Source organism: Pan troglodytes, chromosome 12, assembly GCF_028858775.2.
Source record: "Pan troglodytes isolate AG18354 chromosome 12, NHGRI_mPanTro3-v2.0_pri, whole genome shotgun sequence".
NCBI lineage: Eukaryota > Metazoa > Chordata > Mammalia > Primates > Hominidae > Pan > Pan troglodytes.
The window spans coordinates 54,630,050-54,649,857 of NC_072410.2; the positions used below are offsets into that span (position 1 = coordinate 54,630,050).

General features: G+C 39.9%; 1 protein-coding gene across 2 annotated transcripts in view; it reads left to right on the forward strand.

Moving 5' to 3' along the window:
* The window catches only part of DNAAF10 (dynein axonemal assembly factor 10), a 72,637-nt gene extending 55,362 nt beyond the window's left edge, over window positions 1-17,275 (forward strand). The window contains exon 8 of one of the 2 annotated variants that reach the window (XM_063789031.1): window positions 13,673-17,275. In XM_063789031.1, the coding sequence (XP_063645101.1) occupies window position 13,673 (1 nt within the window). In that variant the 3' untranslated portion in view covers window positions 13,674-17,275. The remainder of the gene's footprint in view (window positions 1-13,672) is intronic. The other variant, XM_063789030.1, reaches the window with a different exon arrangement.
* The last annotated feature ends 2,533 nt before the right edge of the window (window positions 17,276-19,808 follow it).

Sequence of the window (19,808 nt, forward strand, 5' to 3'; positions counted from 1 at the left end):
CCAAAGTGCTGGGATTACAGGTGTGAGTCTCCACACCCAGCCTATATGTTTGTATTTACTTAATGGATACATTATTACATTTCACACACATGTAGGTAAAGCTCTTTGCTTTTAAACTAAATAAAAAATGGTTTAAAAATTGATTTAATTATCCTTAAGCCATGAACCAAAATATTCTCTTTTCCTCGGCCTGTCTCATTCCTTAATTTGCAGATGGACCACATCATCTGAAAATGGGCCAATTTTTACACAGGCCCAAACACATACAAAAGTATTTCAAATCTTGGTTGATTGGTAGGAGGCATGACTAAAAATCAGACTGGTTAGATATGCTGGAGGAGATTTTAGAATGAGAAATCCTAGAGCCTCAGAATTTTATAGCTTAAAGGGATCTTAAGGTTCAGGTAGTTTTAGATGAGGCCCTGGAAGACAAACTTATCTGTGCTTGATCACTGAAAATAATCACTGGTCTACTGACTGATGGATAGATTTTTTTTTTTTTTTTGAGATGGAGTTTCAGTTTTGTTGCCCAGGCTAGAGTGCAATGGAGTGATCTCAGCTCACTGCAACCTCTGCCTCCTGGGTTCAAGTGATTTTCCTGCCTCACCCTCTCAAGTAGCTGGGATTATAGGTGCCTGGCACCATGCCTAGCTAATTTTTTATTTATTTTATTTTTTTTATTTTTAGTAGAGACAGGGTTTCACCATGTTGGCCAGGCTGATATTGAACTCCTGACCTCAGGTGATCCACCCACCTTGGTCTCCCAAAGTGCTGGGATTACAGGCGTGAACCACTGCACCTGGCAGAGTGATGGATAGATTTTAAGTTTAAGGTAGTATTTGGAACTGCACTGTCCAATACAGCAACCACAAGCACTTGAAATGTAGTTTAAGTTGAGATCTATTATTAGATCACACTAATAGTGTAAACTATAAACAGGATTTTGAAGACTTAATACTAAAAAAAGTAATGTCTCAATAATTTTTTATATTGGCTGCATGTTGAATTGTTAATATTTTGGATCTATTTGGTTAAATAAAATATACTCTTAAAATTAATTTCACAGTTTTATTTTGATTTTTTAAAATGTGACCTTCAGAAAATTTAAAATTACATGTGTGGCTTGCATTTTATTTCTATTGAACAGTTCCAGGTTGGACTATTTGGGAAGGGGAAACCTACTTATTTGAAGACTCAAAGGGAAGACTTAGGTCAGAATAGGGAATAAATTGATTTTCTCTATTTAACATCTATTTCCTGTTTAGGATGAGAAAGTTTATTTTGAGGCTATTACATTTCATAATCTTCCCAGTATGTGTTCCTGTTTGAGGATGAATGTGGCATGCCCTTATTTTCACACTAGCTTTTACATTCCTTGCATGAATCTCTTGGTGATCGATTCATCAGACAATATGTCTGATTTAATATTTATCTGACCAGTTACTTCAGAAGAGAGAGATAAAATAGAACATGTTCAAGAAATTGAGAGGTTATTGTGCCTTTGCCAGTCATTCAGCCTGAGTCACGGGCTCATCTGAAAAAGTACAGGAGGGGTCCCCAGGTATAAATTTAAAGATAAACAAATATTGCAATGTAAATGATTTTGTCACACAGCTACAGTGCAAAAAACTCACATTGCTTGTGTGTGTCTGTGTGTGTTTCTAACAGCTTTATTGAGATGTAATTCATATCCCATACAATTCACCCATTTAAAGTGTTTTTTTAGTATTTTCAGAGTTGCGCAACCATCACTACAATCACATTTAGAACATTGTCATCACCCCAAAAAGAAACTTTGTAACTCATTATCTGTCACTCCACACTTCCTCCAAACCTCCCCAGCCCCTGGCAACCACTAATCTGCTTTATGTCTCCATAGATTTATCTATTCTTGACATTTCAAGATCCATTCATGTTGTGTCCTTTAAAGGTTCATTGACATTGTAGCACATGTCAATACTCCATTCTTTTTGGTCATTGCATAATATTGTGTGGTTATACCACATTTATCCATTCACCAGTTGATGGACTTTTGGGTTGTTTCTATTATGTGGCTGTTATGAACAATGCTGCTATGAACATTCACCTACACACTTTTTTTTTTGTATCATTTCATGTGTTTCATTTCTTTTGGGTACATGCCTAGGAGTGGAATCGCTGGGTCGTATGGTAACTCTATGTGTAGTTTGTTGAGGAACTGCTGGACTGTTTTTCAAAGTGATTGTACCATTTTACATTCCTACAAGCAATGCTTGAGGGTTCCAATTTCTCCACGTGCTCACCAACATTTGTTTTTTTCCTCTTGAGCGTAGCCATCCTCATGGGTGTAAAGTGAAATCCGCTTGTGGTTTTGATTTACATTTCCCTGATGGCTACACATGTGTGTTTATAACACATTTTATCCAGTTCTGAAAGTCCACTCACCAGGCTGGTTATTCAGTATTAGTATTGGGGCTCCCTCCCCTCTGTCATTAGAGCATACCTTACTTCCAGATACAAATGTGGTGGGGGCCTACCGCTTAGTCCTTGTTGGCCACATCATTACCACTGCCCCTTTCCTCTGCTTGGTTCTACCATCAACAGCTTGTCTCCCACCGCGGACCATGTATTCTGCTTTCACACCCGTGGCTCTTACTGTGGACTCTCCCAGCATGCCTCAGCTAGTGCCCCCATCTTGCCATTGCATGCAAGTGGAGCACAGGACCCGGCCTCTTGCAGAGACTTGCACCCCTCAGTCACTTCCTCTCAGGTGTGAAAATGAAACTTTCCATTACGTTCTCAGAACCCCTTTCCTTTTATGAAATTTAGGCCCACTGATTCTTCGAGGCTATACTTCAGAAAGCATGACTACATGTTATCTCTAGAGTAAGGAAATCCAAGGCTTCCATGCCTAAACGCTTACTCCTTGGTTTACGATAAGCTGAAAGCAATAGAGATAGTGTCTTGGATAGAATTCCCTAGAAGCAGAGTCCAAAACAGGGATTCAAATGCAGAAGACTTATTGAGGGAGTGTTCTTCAGAAACAGAATTAAAAAACGTAAAGGGGCGGCATGAAAGCAGGATAGGGAGAGGGAAAGAGAGCAAGGACGTTGCCTCAGGGGAAGCCTCACGTTGGTCTGATCCATAGGGGTAGACTCTAAAGCAGTGTTGGCCAGTAGAACTTACCATGATAATGGAAATGTTCTATAGAATCTGCACTGTCCAGTAGAGTTGTCACTGGCTACCTATGGCCATTGAGCACTTGCAGTGTGGCTAGTATAACTGAGGAACTAAATGTTTAATTAAATTCGATGTAAATTTAAATAGTTAATATGGCTAATGGCTACCACATCAAACAATGTAGTTATGGAGTGTAAACCTCAAGACAAAATTGAGGGAAGGGGATTGTCCTCTTGTGCTCTCAATGGTTGTGGGCTGCCTTGGCCTTGGTGGGAGGGTGGGGTGGGGCATAATTTCTGTGGTAAGTGTGTTGGCACCAGACATTCACACAGCTGGGGAGGGTGCACTGGGCCAAGCAAAGGGGGTAGGGATGCACCACAGCACCTACTACAGGTTAGGTCTCAACAGGGTCATCCTGACATCCTATTTTAATCCCAGTTCACGATTTCTCCAAGAACTAATTATAGCCATAGAGTAACCTGAGGCCAACAACCAGCCATGCGCTTCATGCAGCAGAATAGCCTTCCCAACCCCCAAAGCTCACATCTCTGGCAATTTTTCTACTGGTTTGCTGGTCCCAAGAGGAGGATCATGATGTTTTGCATAAGCATACAAAGGAATGCAGAGATAATTTTTCTGTGGGCTTCTTAGTATTAGCTTTTTCAGCCATAGAGAGGAATTTATTTGAATCAACAATATTTACTACAATCTCTCAGATGACTAGCCTCAGAGCTCTAAAAAAGAAGAAAAAAGAAAACGTTACCCTTCCTATGCTAAAGTGTCATGGATTTGAAGTTATAAATGAGGAAACTCAAATTCATGTTTTATTTATAGCTATTAAACTTGATTCATGGTGTTGAAAAAACAAATTCAGCTTAATTTATGCAGGAATTAACTTTGGTGGAGATTAATTTTGAATCTGTAGCTCCTTCCTAATGTATATCATCTCTATGAGAAAATAGTGAGTAAAAATAGAAATAAAAGCAACAAACTTCCAAAGAGAAATCCTTCGAATCCTTAAAATGAAAATAAAAAGATGTTTTAAAAATCAGAATACTTTTGGAGTTAGAATTTGGAATTAATTTAATGGTCCTTTCCATTGAATTTGGACATTTGGTACAGAGTTTTATATGGAAATACCTAAAATGGGTTGGGTACAGTGGCTCACACCTGTAATCCCAGCACTTTGGGAGGCCGAGGCAGGTGGATCATTTGAGGTCAGGAGTTTGAACCAGCCTGGCCAACATGATGAAACCTCGTCTCTACTAAAAATACAAAAATTAGCCAGGAGTGGTGGCAGGCGCCTATAATCCCAGCTACTCGGGAGGCTGAGGCAGGAGAATTGCTTGAACCCAGGAGGCAGAGGTTGCAATAAGATGAGATCACACCACTGTACTCCAGTCTAGGTGACAGTGAGACTCCATCTCCAGAATAAAAACAAAAACAAAAACAAAAGCCTAAAACAGAAGAAAATAAAAAATAAGACATTGGCATTTATTTATATGTATCTCTCTCTATATATGCGTGTGTGTGTATTTTAGAGACAATGTTTTTCTCTGTTGCCTAGGCTGGAGTGCAGTGGCACGATCACAGCTCACTACAGCCTTGAACTCCTGCGCTCAAGTGATCCTCCTTCCTCAGCCTCCCAAGTAGTGAGGACTACAGGCATGCATCACCATGCCTGGCTAATTATAATTTTTTTTTTTTTGTAGAAATGGTGGTCTTGCTATGTTGCCTAGGCTGATCTCCAACTCCTGGGCTCAAATGATCCTCCTGCCTCTGTCTCCCAAAGTGCTGGGATTACAAGCGTGAGCCACCATGCCTGGCCAATTTGGCACATATTAATACAGGGCTTGATAGTAAGGAATTAAGAACTCTGGAATGTTTAAACTAGTATTATACTTCCGTTATCTATGCCACATCTGTGTAGACTACCAGGTGTGTGTGTGTGTGAGAGAGAGAGAGAGAGAGAGAGAAAGAGAGAGAAAGAGAGAAAGAGAGTGAGAGAGTGGGAGGAATAGGAGAGTGTGCTTCAAGGTGGTTAAAAAATAGGGCTCTGGATTCTGCTATTTTGGTCCTTTTTCACCTAAGAGTGGGCAGAACCCTGTAGGTCTTGTCCTCTGTACCACTCTAGGAACCAAGGGTGGAATCTGATCTGTGTTTTCAGGTTGTCTGGATTCCTTGGCAGCTAATGGTGTGGTAGTCTGATTAAAGAATTGGAAACATCAGCCTCCTGAATGTAGAAAGCACTCATTTTATTAATTTATTACTTCACACTGCATACTGTCATAAGGATTTGTGATAAAACTTACAATAAAGGGAAAAATGCCAGAGGTAAAAATAGAAGAGCCTATGATGCTCGTATATGGGTATGTGGCATATATATGTGTGTATATGATGTATGTGTATAAAATGTGAGTACACATTGGGAGAGGAGACAGGTGAGAATGAGAGAAAGACAGATGGGTCCAAAAAAAATCAAAGGGAAGCACAAAATATAGCTTTGAGCCTCTTGGAAGTCAAGGGAAAGTGGGAACAATACATCTCGTGCCTAATACAAGAAAGTGTATCAGCTTGCCAAGAGGAATTAATTTTGTTTTTGTTTCAGAATGTCATCTTTATTTTAATTTTTATTATTATTATTTTTTGAAGTAGAGTCTCTCTCTGTCTCCCAGGCTGGAGTGCAGTGGTGCAATCTTGGCCCATTGCAACCTCTGCCTCCTGGGTTCAAGCAATTCTCCTGCTTCAGCCTCCCGAGTAGCTGGGATTACAGGTGCCCACTACCACGCCCGGCTAATTTTTGCATTTTTAGTAGAGATGGGGCTTCATCATATTGCTCCTGCTGGTCTCAAACTTCTGACCTCAAGTGATCCACCTGCCTTGGCCATCTTAATTTTTTTTTAAAGAAATAAAACTGTCTTTATTAAAAAAACAAAAACAAATAACATAGTAGATAATGTCTTCCTTCCTTTTCTTTTCTTAGACCTCACCCATTTTACTTGCTGATGTTACCTGCCAGACCCTGGCTGACACTTGTATTTATGGCCCCTGATGCAGGGAATGCTGTTCAGAGCTCTTCACGCCTGCCTCTTCCTGTGCAAACCCTCAGGCCAGTCCAAGGGCCAGTAGGCAGGTAGAGAAAGAGACGGTGAGGTGACCTCCACCCTTCCTATGGCAGATGACACCCTCTCTCTGCAGTTTATTAAGATTTCCATGACTCTTCTTTCCTCAGCCCCCTGCACCACTGTCACCCCAGCAGCCAGTGCCCAAGACTCCAGGTCATCTCTGGTGATGGGGCAAGGGAGGGTGTCTAGCAAGAAGGCAGCAAAAAAGTCTCCCCTGTAGTTGTGGTCTTGTCTGCCAGTTTTTAATTTAAAAAATTGCAGGGGCATTCTACCAGGCCATGTGTTTTACTGGACAAAAGCAGAGAGTCTAATATTAAGTTGTTGTCCTGCAGATTATGTGTCCAAGTGAGTGATTTGGTTTGCTTCTAGCCTGTGTCCTTGGCAGTTGCATTAGTTCTGAAAGGGAAAAGAAATCTTTCTCCTTCACCAGCACTCCACAAAAAGCAAGGCGGGAAGCTTAGCCAAGTGCACAAATCTCTACTGTGAACTTTTCTGCTGCATGTGGGGAATTACTGGCCCTTGAAAGCCATCGCAGACAGATAAGAAGCAAGGTTATAACATGATTTGACAGAGAGTTTTGAAGAGTCTCACTTAGAAATGTGGAAAGTGCAGCTTTAGAAGCACCATTTCAGGAGATTAAGATTTGAAATCGTGTTGCTCTATCTTGCCGTTTTCTTTTCACAGGCTTTTCCTTAGGTTTTGCCGTGGAGTCCTTTTTTTCCCTTCCTTTCTTTCCCCAGTGTACACTCAAAGGTTTGCAATGCTTCACGCTTGAAGACTTGAGAAAAACTGAGTCAATTCAATTTGACTGACTTCATAGTCACTGGCTTCATGTGCATTTGCTTGCTGTGAAAAGAAAAGCATGTGAAGAAAAATATATTGCCACTGAATGAATGGATCTGTCTCAAATATAATTGCTCATTTTTACCTGTCCCTTATGTACAAACTCCTTCCAGCCACAGCTCTTCCGAATGGGCCGCACCCTCCAGGCCACTTCAGTGCTACACGCGGCCACACCAGCAACATTTTGCCAATGCCAGTGTCCTGGGTCTCTTCTCGATTCCCTGAGGTTCCTGGAGCTGCTCACAAGGCTTGAGGCCCTGGGCTCTTGGCAGCTGAAACAAAACCTGAGAGAAACTCACTGGGTTTTGCAATCAATGTGCTGAAACATCTCCAGCAAGGAGCCACATCATCCCATTTCTGGTCACGCAGATGCTGGAGCTACTGGGCTCCTAGCCCCGGGTTGATGGTCTTAGAGAACTTGAGATCAGATTCTGGTCCAGAGGGAAGAGCAGATTCAGTTTCCTGAGAAGAAACCAGGAAGCAGTGGCTAGCCTCATATTTTCTGGAGCAATCCTGCTTTTGAGCATTCTTATTTTGTGGTCTACAAGAATTATTTTGTCCATATTAGAGCATGTGTTCTAACGGTGGCAGGGTGGGCATGGGGAGGTGGAGAGGTTGGGGAAGATGTAGGTGTAGCAACTGACAGAAACTGATGTTGGGGAACTGTTCTGGGGAGGCCACTGTCACTATCAGGATACTGTGTTATTAAGAGGGCCACTGACAGGAACGGAAGTTAAGTCTGGTTTATCTGTTTAGCCCATTCTCAGTCTTGACAGCTAAACAGAAATCAGGGCTCTGGTGTGTTGGTGGAGGAAGAAGAATGGGAGGATCTGGAGCTGGCAATACACATGAGGGCCTGAAGCTTTGGCAGCATTGCAATGGGTGTGATGCACAGCCAGAGGCTTTCAGGTGGCATTGGGGAGCTGGGATGGAGGTTAAGGGAGAAAGGAAGACCCAACAAAAGGAACGAGTAGGAGAAACTTTACCTATTCCACTGTTTTGTTTAGGCCAACCTTAATCCCTGGGATTTAACTTCTGAATAATGAGTTTAAAAAGAACAAATAAGATATGAAGATACTGATGCCAATGATGTGGCACATTGCTAGGGCCTTGGGTCAGTTCCTAGCAGTTTTGCTAGCATGCATGTTAGCAGGTGACAGGATAACCACCGTGACCCCAGAGGGTTTTGACAATCTGGACCTAATCTGTCTTTCTCAATTCATCTTTGTTTACTTTCCCATCAACCCATGCTCTTGTCTTTCTGAATTCTTCCCCATTGCCAGACACCCTGCATTTATACCGCTGTGCTGGGAGTATTCTCACTGCTTGGTAGACAACCATTTCTCTCTATTCTCTGGAAAATTCTTATTATCTATTCTTCGCATTCCCTTTTGAGTTCCTTTTATATGATCTTTTCTAGCTCTCTAGATAAAATTAATCTTATCCCTCTCTGAACTTTTGTTTTTATTATATTATAACATATGTAGAATTATAACTCTTTAATCCTTGGTATCTCTCTGCTAGATCATGTATGCTTTAAGGGAGGAGACCAAAGTTAAATCGAGTTGCCTTGCCTAGCATTAAACTAAATGAATGTCTGAGATATGCGGTACTCTCTCAGTATTTGGTAGGTGTTTCTAAAAGGGAAAGAGAATGGGAGTAGAGAAGCTCTGTCTCTGCTATCAGTGTTATGTGTTGGTATAAACATGTGTTCATTTAAACACACACACACACACACAGAAATATAGAAGTATTAATACTTACTATGTGCCAGTTCCTGTGCTAAGAAATTTTACGTGGATGTTTGTATTTAATCCTCACAAGGGTCTCTAATGCAGATAATGGTATTATCTCTATTTTAGAAGTGAGGAAATAGAAACAAGTAAGGGTTTAAGTGATTTATTATCCAAGGTCACATAGGTCACATAGCATCGATTCAAATTCAGTCTAACTCCAGAGCCCAAGACTTCATCTGTTATTATTAATTACCTCCGTTTGTCGCATCTCAGTGGAAACCATCTCTCTTTTTTTAGCTGCTTGACTCCCACTTTAGGAGCTGAAAACTCCACACATTTTTTAGCCTCCCTTGCAGCTAGGATGCAGGTATGTGACCCAGGCTTGACTAAATGGATGTACCTGCTATTGCCTTTGAACTGGGAGCTGGTGACAGATAAAGTCAGAGACAGCAGCAAATCCAGAGGCACGGAGGTGGAGCAGCACATTCAAAGTCCTGTGTCTGTGGCTGCCAGTCAACCTGTGATATCTGTGTTTAGCGTGAGGGGAGTGATGGTGGTTTTCCCATTAGATGGGTTAAGTGGTGTGATTTTAGTTGTCCACCTGCTGCCTAGCTTCCCTTGTCTGGCCTCCTTTTCTAAGCCTGGTTCCAACACTGTTGAAATGCCTTGAGCTATTGAACAACACAGCAACACATGCTTTTCTCTGCTTAAATCAGCTAGAGTTATTTTCTGTTGCTTGCAGTAAACAACTCTGACTGGTATAATATCCAAACTCATTATCTTGAATATAAGACTCTCACATACATTATTCTTACCTGGAAGAAAAAAAACACACAAGTAACCAGAATTTTGTGAATGTTCAACAGAGCAGAGGGTGAATGTGACAGATTGTGTATCATTAGGAACAATTTCTAGTTTATCCATCTGACTACTTACTTATGATTCATATGGCAATTTGCATGGATGGTTATAGGACTTTTTAGTATATTCTTACAAAACTCACGTCCAAAAAAGGACTTTTACCTTCCAGTATAATCTGACTCTGGGCTTTATAAATTTCATTATAAATTTTCCTTTTGAATGATCAGAAAGAAAAATGCTAAATATCTTTCTGGCTCATTATAGGCAAAATGGCTTCCTGAAATTGTAGTAGTTAAAATATAAGATCACAGAGGAAGTTGAATTGCTGAATTAGTTAATATAAGCTGACTCATTAGAGCCTTAGCTTCTGAGATGGAAGAAAAGATGATAGTTTACATAAAGGTTACTGATAAATTCCAAGATGAAATTCACTTTGAAGGGAGTAGAATGTTGCTGGGAGTAACTAATCCCTGTGGCATAATGCAATGAAGGAGTTGAGTTTACAGTTTGACAGGGGGTTATGATTACAAGGCATTTCTGAATTGCGGGAGAGGCCACTGCTTCAGATGGTCAAGTGGTCTACTGAGATGTCAGATATTAGACAGGAATAAACTTTACAGAGGCCAAGGGTTTGACCTTAGTAAGTCTAGACATGCTAATGTAATTATCATCACTCTAATCAGATTATAAAGTAAACACATGCTCTACAAAGCAAAGAATCTCATGGGGTTGTTATTTAGAAGATGAAGAAAAGCTGCTTCCCATCTCTCTTGGGAAAGCAATGGGAAGCAAATGAGTGGTTGCAGCATGAGGGATGTTGGTTTGATCAGTGGTTCTCAACTGGGGATGATTTGGCAATATGTGGAGACATTTTTGGTCTATTACAACTGTGGGGGTGGGGAGGCATCTGGCATTGCTACTGGCATTGAGTGGGGAGATGCCAGGGTTGCTGCTGAACATCCTGCCATGCACAGGACACCCCTATAACTAAAGAATTATCTGGCCCCAAATGTCAAAAGTGCTGAGGCTGGGAAACTCTGGGCTAGAAGTAAGAAATAACTTTTTGAATCTGAAGTGATGTAAATATAAGAATAAGGTTATAGGCCCAGGACTACTACGGACCGTGTGAAACACCTGCTTCAGGGAACAAAATTTGAAAGAGTGCCCCACATCTCAGTAATAAAGAAAAATAATATTTTAAAACTCAAATTCAATGCGAAAAAATCCATGGTGGACAATCTATCAAAATTTTAAATAAAGACAGGATTCAACAGAGATAGGATTATGGTAGGGAAGTTAAAATGTTATTTATCTTGATTACTGAAGCTGTGGGCACCCCCTACCTTAAATTTTGTGCTCGAGGTAAGTGCCTCGGCTGCTTCACACTAGCCCTGGCCTGTTGGATCATCAATGGCAGAACACCACTTTAGCTAAAAGGTAATTTGGCTTGATTATTACAAACGAGGGGTGTTCAAGCCTGGTGAAAGTAAATGAGAAGATTCAGCTGTAGAATTTTAGACTTTAGTGAATATATTAAGTAAGGAAGCAACCCCCATGTTGAGCTGCATAGAAATTCCCTAATATGGGTTTTTAATCTCTGCGATTTATAGCCTGGCTTTGATTATCCAAGATTATCTTCATTATGAGTGGTAATGTATGGCTGGCATCCCAAAGAAACATGTGGCATTAACCGTGGTCTGCATCAATACGTTTCTGCTACAACTCAGCCTTCCAGAAAAATAACCACTGTATGACTCTTCCATTTTACTTACCAAGTAAACCATTACTTCTCATCCTCTCCTCTCCACAATCCCACTTCACCTCAAAACCAATTTAGCATTCTTTTCTGGGTCCTATTGATATTGACATTATTTTATATTACTTGCACCCTCCCCCCTAAAATGCCTTATATGGATTTTTTAAGGGGAGGATTTTTCCTCCCCTTAAAATTTAACTTAAAATATTTTTCCTTCTAATAAATTGGGGAAATTGTCTAAGTTCTAAGTTTCTGTATGGGGGATATAGAGTACTTATAAAATAATGCTGACCCCCTCAGAAATGCCAGATAAAAGTTTCAAAGATAATTTACTATTCTGGGCAGGGCAGCATAGACAGTTATAAAAAATTACGGTAATATTACTAATTAGGAGAAATGTAGTCTTGGATCTATACCAGAACAAACAGTCTAACCATCATAGATTGCCTTCCATTAATTTCCATCTATGAATGTCTAGCCTATTAGAGTGCCTGCATTCAGCAAATGTGGTTGTACGTAAAGTAACTAGATATGGGACCTACCACTTACCACATCTTATCACTGAATCTAACTGACATATGTATGATTGCTTTTGATCTATGCTATCTTTATCTCAATGCAAATCTCAGCTTCCTATCTGCTATTTTAAAAAATGCTTTCATCAAAGAATAGCAACAGGTTGGGCTGAATTATAGGGTTTGAGTTTAGCATTTTTTTAAAATTCTGTTAGAAACAAAGCAACATCAAACATGGGCTGCTTCTTTCAAACCGCATAGTCATTGCTATCTTGATGAGCTAATTTGTGCTTATTTCTTAAAAAGAAGAGGGAGGGAAAAAGTGTTAGATGGGTAGATAAAGAATAATTCTAATTTAATTTATATTACCAAAGCTAGACATATCCAAATGTTCTCTGTCTCTCTTGGTACAGAGGTGAATGGGAGTCTGCTTAATGCTTAAGCAAAAAGTACACTCGATTGTTTCAGATTTAGGACTTTTCTGAGCTGCTTGGATATACAAGGCCATAATTACCTTGCAGTGGAAAATTCAAATCCACCAGGACAGGCCAGTGTTGAGTATGAAGTGGAAAGAGTGTTGCCCTGGGGTAGAAGTCCTGCCATTCCTTTGAGATTATGCATTTTGACCAAGGACAGGTCATAGAATATAAGTTCTATGTTCCTAGGTTTTCTTTTTCACAAAATGATGATAAAAATGCTTAGAAGTTCCTTTGCAATAAACTGTCCACATGAATATTAGATTTGTGAGCTACGTTTTGTTCTATAGCAGAAAAGAAATTATGTACCCTGGAGAATTTTAGTTAGATCTTCAGAAAGAATGGATGGAAAATTGAAACTAAATGGGGTGCGTATTCTCTTTTCTATATTGATGTTCTCTAAACAAATGTTATAACACCTATTTTATTTAATCTTACAAACATATACTGAACAAATGAAGAAGTCAGTGAATAAATCAAGAGAGCACTGCAAATACTAAGAATCATTTCATAAAACTTTGGTCTTAGTCATACATAAAGTCTAGGCCACGTGTATATCTTACTGTGGTTTCTGCTAGTCACTGCTGATGAGAGTGTCATATAACAATTTGAATAGAAACATATAATTACTTAAATAAGCTATTCATCACAGAAGGCATAAACATAGCATTTAAATATTTTCTTTTTATCATTCTACTCCCTGCATTGCAATATAATTTCAGCTATTTAAAAACAACCCCCTCCATTGCACTATTTTGTTTGCTCTTGTGTGTATTTGAATTTTTTATAATAAAAATGTTTTGAAAACCTCTTACCCCACTGTCCTATATTTTTGTTTATGTAAAGAAATCAGGGAGAGGCTCATCTTTACCTCTAACTCTTTAAGACAAACCCTTTAAACAGAATCTGGACCATCTCAGGGCTCCCAGAGGTCTGCGCCTGAAGTTGCATCTTCTGTTCAGGTCTCTGATTCAGATTATGTCTATAGGATGGAAAACAATTCATTAACATATGTAGTAAGCCAGCACCTTCTGAACAGACAGTTTCACTTGCAGTGTTCTCATAGAATGCTTCCATGAGAAGCATTTTTTTTGGTTTGGGGGGCGCAGCTATTTCAAGCAGCTCACACAAAAAAATTGGGCTCTAAAAAATGAGTTAGAGGTTGCTTGTTATAATGAACTCACTTTTTTCTTTTTTATAGGTATCGGTAGAAAATCAAAGTGGAGCGTGATACTCACGTTTGCAAAACAGCTGTGGAGCCATGGACAGGGCATAGTTCTAGGTGCTTTCATTCATCACCTCGTTACTCTACACGGCAACCTGGGGTGGTTGGTATTATCAGCCCCACCTTACAAGAGAGAAGTGAGGCAGCTGAAGTTCTAACCCTATCAATTCTGGTAAAGAGCACCACAGAGAAACCAAAATATGGTTAAAAGCTTTGTGAGGAGATAGACAGCAGTATACTTACGACAGGCGACAGGATGACAGGAGTCACCTGCTCTGAGAGAACGCTTGTGACCCTGGAGCGCTCAGTTTGGCCCACCCAGGGCTAGAAGCTGCCTTTGTTATTCAAGGACTCTGGGTTTCACACAAATGGCATGTCCTTTGGTGGGGGCTGAGAGCCCCGTAGAAATGGATCATTACCATCAGAAGCGATGCCTTAGCACCCACATGTGCTAGATTCATTAGAATAACCTGCATCCCCCCAGTCCCTGCAAAGTGAGATGGCTGGGTTCAAACAAGGTTCTGTAAAAGTTAGATGTTTGGGTCTGACAAACCATACTGATGGGAGTTTCATAAAATAGATCAACTCACTGGATAGACATCAACTATGTAAAGGAAGTAAGGTGTTGTGTTTACAATGACTCTTTTCCTAAAACATAGATTAAGCTTCCATAAGTTTGCTTTGACAGTGGTAAAATGCAATTGCCAGAGGTTGAGCCAGCTAATCAATGTAATCTCTGTGCTCCTTTAAACACAAGGAATTGTTCTTTTCATAGTTCAGCCCTGCTCCGATGACTTCGCTATTCCCCTTCGAATGAATGTGTAGGCTAAACACATGCAGCTTAACTTTGTGTGATACACACTATTAGATAAGCACAGAGGGTCAGGATCTCATTAAGATGGGGTGGGTTGGAGAAGCCATTTCCACTTGACATCATAATAGCATTAGATTGGAAAAGTTATTCAGATCCATGCAGAGGACACATGGACTTCATTCAAACCCAGTAAGTCTGGCTGTTTGAAACAGATTCCTTTAAGGAGTCTATCCTGTTTGTTTATTTGGTATGTAGTACTACATATCAAACCCTAGAAAAGGAAAAAAAAAACATTGGAAGTATTTAGTAAAGTGGAGCCAAAAGAGAAAGAGCAGAAAACAAAAGGTGCACCATGAAAAGAAAGGTAAAGACAAGGACAAAAAGTAGGAGAAAGTAAAAATATTTCTGTTTAAATTTGTTAATTTATATTTTTAACCTACTTCAGGCCTGAAGTTCTGCTATAGCCCAGGATATTTATTCCAAAGATAAATGAATAAGATTGACTTATTTATATAGTCTCTCTCTGTCTTTTTTTTTTTTTTTTTTGTGACGGGGTCTGGCTCTGTTGCCCAGGCTGGAGTGCAGTGGCAGATCTCAGCTCATTGCAACCTCTGGACCTCCTGGGCTCAAGTGATCCTCCCACCTCAGCCTCCCCAGTAGCTGGGACTACAGGACTACAGGCATGAGCTACCACGCCTGGCTAAATTTTTTTTTTTTTTTGTAGAGACAAAAGTTTTACCATGTTGCCCAGGCTGGTCTTGAACTGAGTTCAAGCAATTTGCATGCCTCAGCCTCCTAAAATGCTGAGATTACAGGTGTAAGCCACTGCACTTGGCCTATAGTCTCATTTTAAAGACATATTTTCTAGTAGCTTTTTCAACATTCGCTCAATGTGTCATTTTCATTACGATTGTTCATACTATGTGAAACCCAAATAGTAAGTTGATCTTCAAGCCTTAATAACTGATTTCAAATAATTTTCCAAATAGGCAATGATTTTTCTTACTGAAAACATTTCCTCCATTATTTTCAGTAGTGATCAATATCAGGGAAAGAACTTATCTACATCCTGAAACCAAAAAGAACTTAGGTCTGTTAAATTCTGATGATCAGCATAGATGGCCACAGTTTATTTAAATACCATAGATCTTTGGGTCTCAAAGTGTTGTCCTGAACCAGGTGTCACTGTCACCTGGGAACTTGTCAGAAGTGAAAATTCTCAGCAACCTGCCCCACACCTGATGAATCAGAAACTCTGGGGTGACAGGGCAGCAAGCTGTGTTGCAGCAAGCCCTCCGTGTTCTGGTGCGTGCTCGAGTTTGAGAACCACTGCATTTTTGTATTCTCAGTGGTGGTTTTATTTTCTAACCACGTTGTTTCACTGCATGGATAAGGTATACAAACCAGGTCAGCTGTATTCTAGGAAGTTCATCTATTCTGCAAAGGCTGAATACACCTTGCCCAATGCTGCCTCTGATGGGCAGTGGAAACCTGAAACCTGCAGAATATTTCTGGCATACAGGTCATATTTTCCATCATTATTCAATACTTGCTTACTAAGGATGAATTTCCTTAACATAAATTTGAACAAATTTATTCCTTGAGATGGTAGATCCACTTAAAAGGGTGTAAATGACAGTGCCAACAACAATTAAAAGTACTTGCTTCACCTAACTAAAACATATGTGGTTTCTTGTAGCTGAAGCAGTCATTTTTAATGAGCTGAGTCTCTTCTTGGAATCACAGTATGATACAGAATAAAAATGTAAAAGGGTCTTTATTATGTCCTCACTCTTGTATGACAGAGTGTAATGAAGACACTTTCAAATAAAGGCTTTGAGAGTGTGCCATTCATAAACCCTCTCTGAAAGAGCTTCTAAAGGATGTACTTTATGAAGGACACTGAATCCAGAAGGAAGAAAAGGGATAAAAGAAAGCGTAACAACAGCAATAACAACAACAACAAATGTGTACTACCACAGCTACAGCATTTTTGGAGAGACAACTGTCTTTCCCTTCTTAAATTTCTCTCCACAATCCCAATGGTGGAAGTTTAAATTTCAGACACAGAACAATGTGCTACCATTGATTGAGCGTCTACTCTGTACCAGACTGTAAAGGATTGTGATATCTATGTGAACATATTGTGTGAATCCCCAAATAGTGACTTGATCTTATCTCATTCATGCTTCATAATCAACCTATGGGGTAGGTATTGTTTTATACATTTAGAAGCTGAAGCTGAGAGAAGTTAAGGAACTGGCCCAAGATCACACAGCCAGGAGGCAGCAGGGTCAGGGTTTGACCCAGGCCTACCTGATGATATTGCTCAGGTGTTTAACTGTCAGTCTAGCAATGTCGAAGATAACTAAGACTCCAAATGCTAAGTAGCTTTTTGAAATAAGCTGTAGAGCTCTTCTATTTTTACTTATTTATTTTTTTTGAGACAGGGTCTTGCTCTGTCTCCCAGGCTACAGTGCAGTGGTTCAGTCTCGGCTCACTGTAGCCTCAACCTCCCAAGCTCAAGTGATCCTTCTGCCTTAGCCTCCCAAGTAGCTGGGACTACAGGTGCCCACCACCACACTGGGCTAATTTTTAATTTTTATTTTTTGTAGAGACTATGTTTTGCTATGTAGTCCAAGCTGGTCTTGATCTCCTGAGCTCAAGCAATTTGCCCAGCTCAGCCTCCCAAAGTGCTGCGATTACGGGCGTGAGCCACTGTACCCAGCCATGTAGAGCTATTCTTGACCTCATATTGCTTTATCAAAAAGAAAAGAAAAGAAAAGAAAAGAAAAGTGCCCTTAAAATCTGATGACCTACAAATGGCCAATAACACATGAAAATATTCTCAGCATCATTACTTGTCATGGAAATGCAAATTAAAGCCAAAATGAGATATCAGTATACACTCAATACAATGGCTAAAATCTACAAACTGACCATGCCAAGTGTTGGTGAGGGTGTGGTTGAAGGTTCTGATTTCTGTCAGATACCCACACTACCAAGGTCAGTGGCAACAAGAACTGACACAGGTGTCAGTCTCTCCTCATGGTCTTCAACTGATGTGTGAAGTCCAGTCTATTCCTAACCTCCCCCACTGTACATCCATCTTCCATCCTGATGGCCTGCCCTGTGAATTTCAAACTCCAGGACAAGATATAGAGACAACAACCTTAGAAAATAGCAAAACTTTTAACCAGCTTCTAACAATTACATACTGCCAAACTCTTGTAACGAATCCCTAATTCTAGATATATCTTCTGGTGGTCCTGTTTTTCTGGTTGAACCCTGACTTGATACAGAATTTTCATTGGAGCCAAGTCTAACCCATGGCCTGCTTTTGTATGGCACTTGAGTTAAGAATTATTTTTACAGTTTTAAAGTGTTGTAAAATAAAGAAGGACATGTAACTGACACCATACGTGGCCCACAAAGCCTAACATGTTTATTTACTCTTTGGCCTTTTACAGGAAAAGTTTGTTGACCCTTGATGTAGGAAAGGTAGTCGTATAAAATGGTATGGCTACTTTAGAAAACAGTTTGACAGTTTCTTATAAAAATAAACATACACTTACCATGTGGCCCAGCTATTCTACTCTCAGGTATTTACCAAAGAGAAAGGAAAATATATGTTCATACAAAGACTTGTACCTGAATGTTCATAGCTTTTCGACTCATTTATTCACTCAAAAAAAAATCATGCTGTTCACACTAAGAAATAGTCTTGGAAAAGAAAGAAAACAAACATAAAAACCCATCATTCTGTGTGAAAGAAGACAGACAAAATAGTGCCTATTGTGTAAATCTATTTACGTGAAGTTCTAGAACTGACAGTATCAATCTACAGTAATAGAAGCGTAGTGGTTGGCAGCCATAGCTGTAGAGGGGATTGGCTGGAAAACGCAAAAGTGAACTTTCTGGGAAATGTTTTATAGCTTGATTGGGATGGTCTACATGTTTGTCAAAACTCATTGAATTGCACAGTTGAAATGTATGCAATTTATTGTAAGTAAATTAATCTTGAAAAAACTATTTTAAAAAAATCTGATGACCTAAAGCACTTTCCTCCTTGGTTCCTCATGATATATTCTCAGCTTTCAATACATTTGGTGTGTATACACACCGCACTGGTTTTTAGCCTAAACTTCCTCTTTCAGTCACCTGTGTAGTCTATAACAGCAGTCCCCAACCTTTTTGGCACCAGGGACAGGTTACATGGAAGACAATTTTTCCATGGACTGGGTTGGTGGGGGATGGTTTTGGGATGATTCAAGTGCATTGCATTTATTTTGTACTTTATTTCTATCATTATTACATTGTAATACATAATAAAATAATTACACAACTCACCATAACGTAGAATCAGTGAGAGCCCTGAGATTGTTTTCCTGTAACTAGATGGTCCCATCTGCAGGTGATGGGAGACATTGACAGATCATCAGGCATTAGATTCCCATAAGGAGCATGCAACCTAGATCCCTTGCATGCACAGTTCACAATAGGGTCCATGCTCCTATAAGAATCTAATGGTGCTGCTGATCTGACAGGAGGTGGAGTTCAGGTGGTAATGAAAGTGGTGAGGAGCAGCTGTAAATACAGAAGAAGCTTCACTTACTCACCTGCTGCTCACCTCCTGCTGTGCAGTTTAGTTCCTAACAGGCCACGGACTAGTTTCAGGAGTTGGGCACCCCTGGCTTAAGCAACAGAAATTTGTGGTCTCACAGTTCTGGAGGCCCAAAATCTAATATTAAGGTGTCAGCAGGATTGGTTCTTTCTGAGGGCTGAGAGAGAATCTGTTCATGCCTTTCTCATAACTTGTGGTTTGCTGGCAATCTTTGGTGTTCTTTCACTTGTAGAATCATCACCCCAATCTCTGCCTTCATGTTCAATGGCATTCTCCCCATGTTCATGTCTGTCTCTGTGTCCAAATTTGCTCTTTTAATAAGAATACCAGTCATATTGGGTTAGAGTCTACCCTAATGACTTTATTTGACTTGATTACCTCTGTGAAGACCCTATTTCCAAATAAGGTCACATGCACAAGTACTGGACGTTAAGACTTCAACATCTTTTGTGGGGACACAATTCTAGGAGTTGTTTACAAATTAATGTAGGGATATGGGGTTTGGACTTAAAAATGTGGTGATCTCAACAAGTCCCACTGTCTTTCAAGCCACAAGTCTTTGGAATTCTCTCCTGTTTTTCCTGCCTACTATGTTATTTTGATCTAGGTCAAGGTTTATTATGTAAGCATAATTAATAAATTGATTAGGGTTTAAGGCAAATGTTTAGATAAAG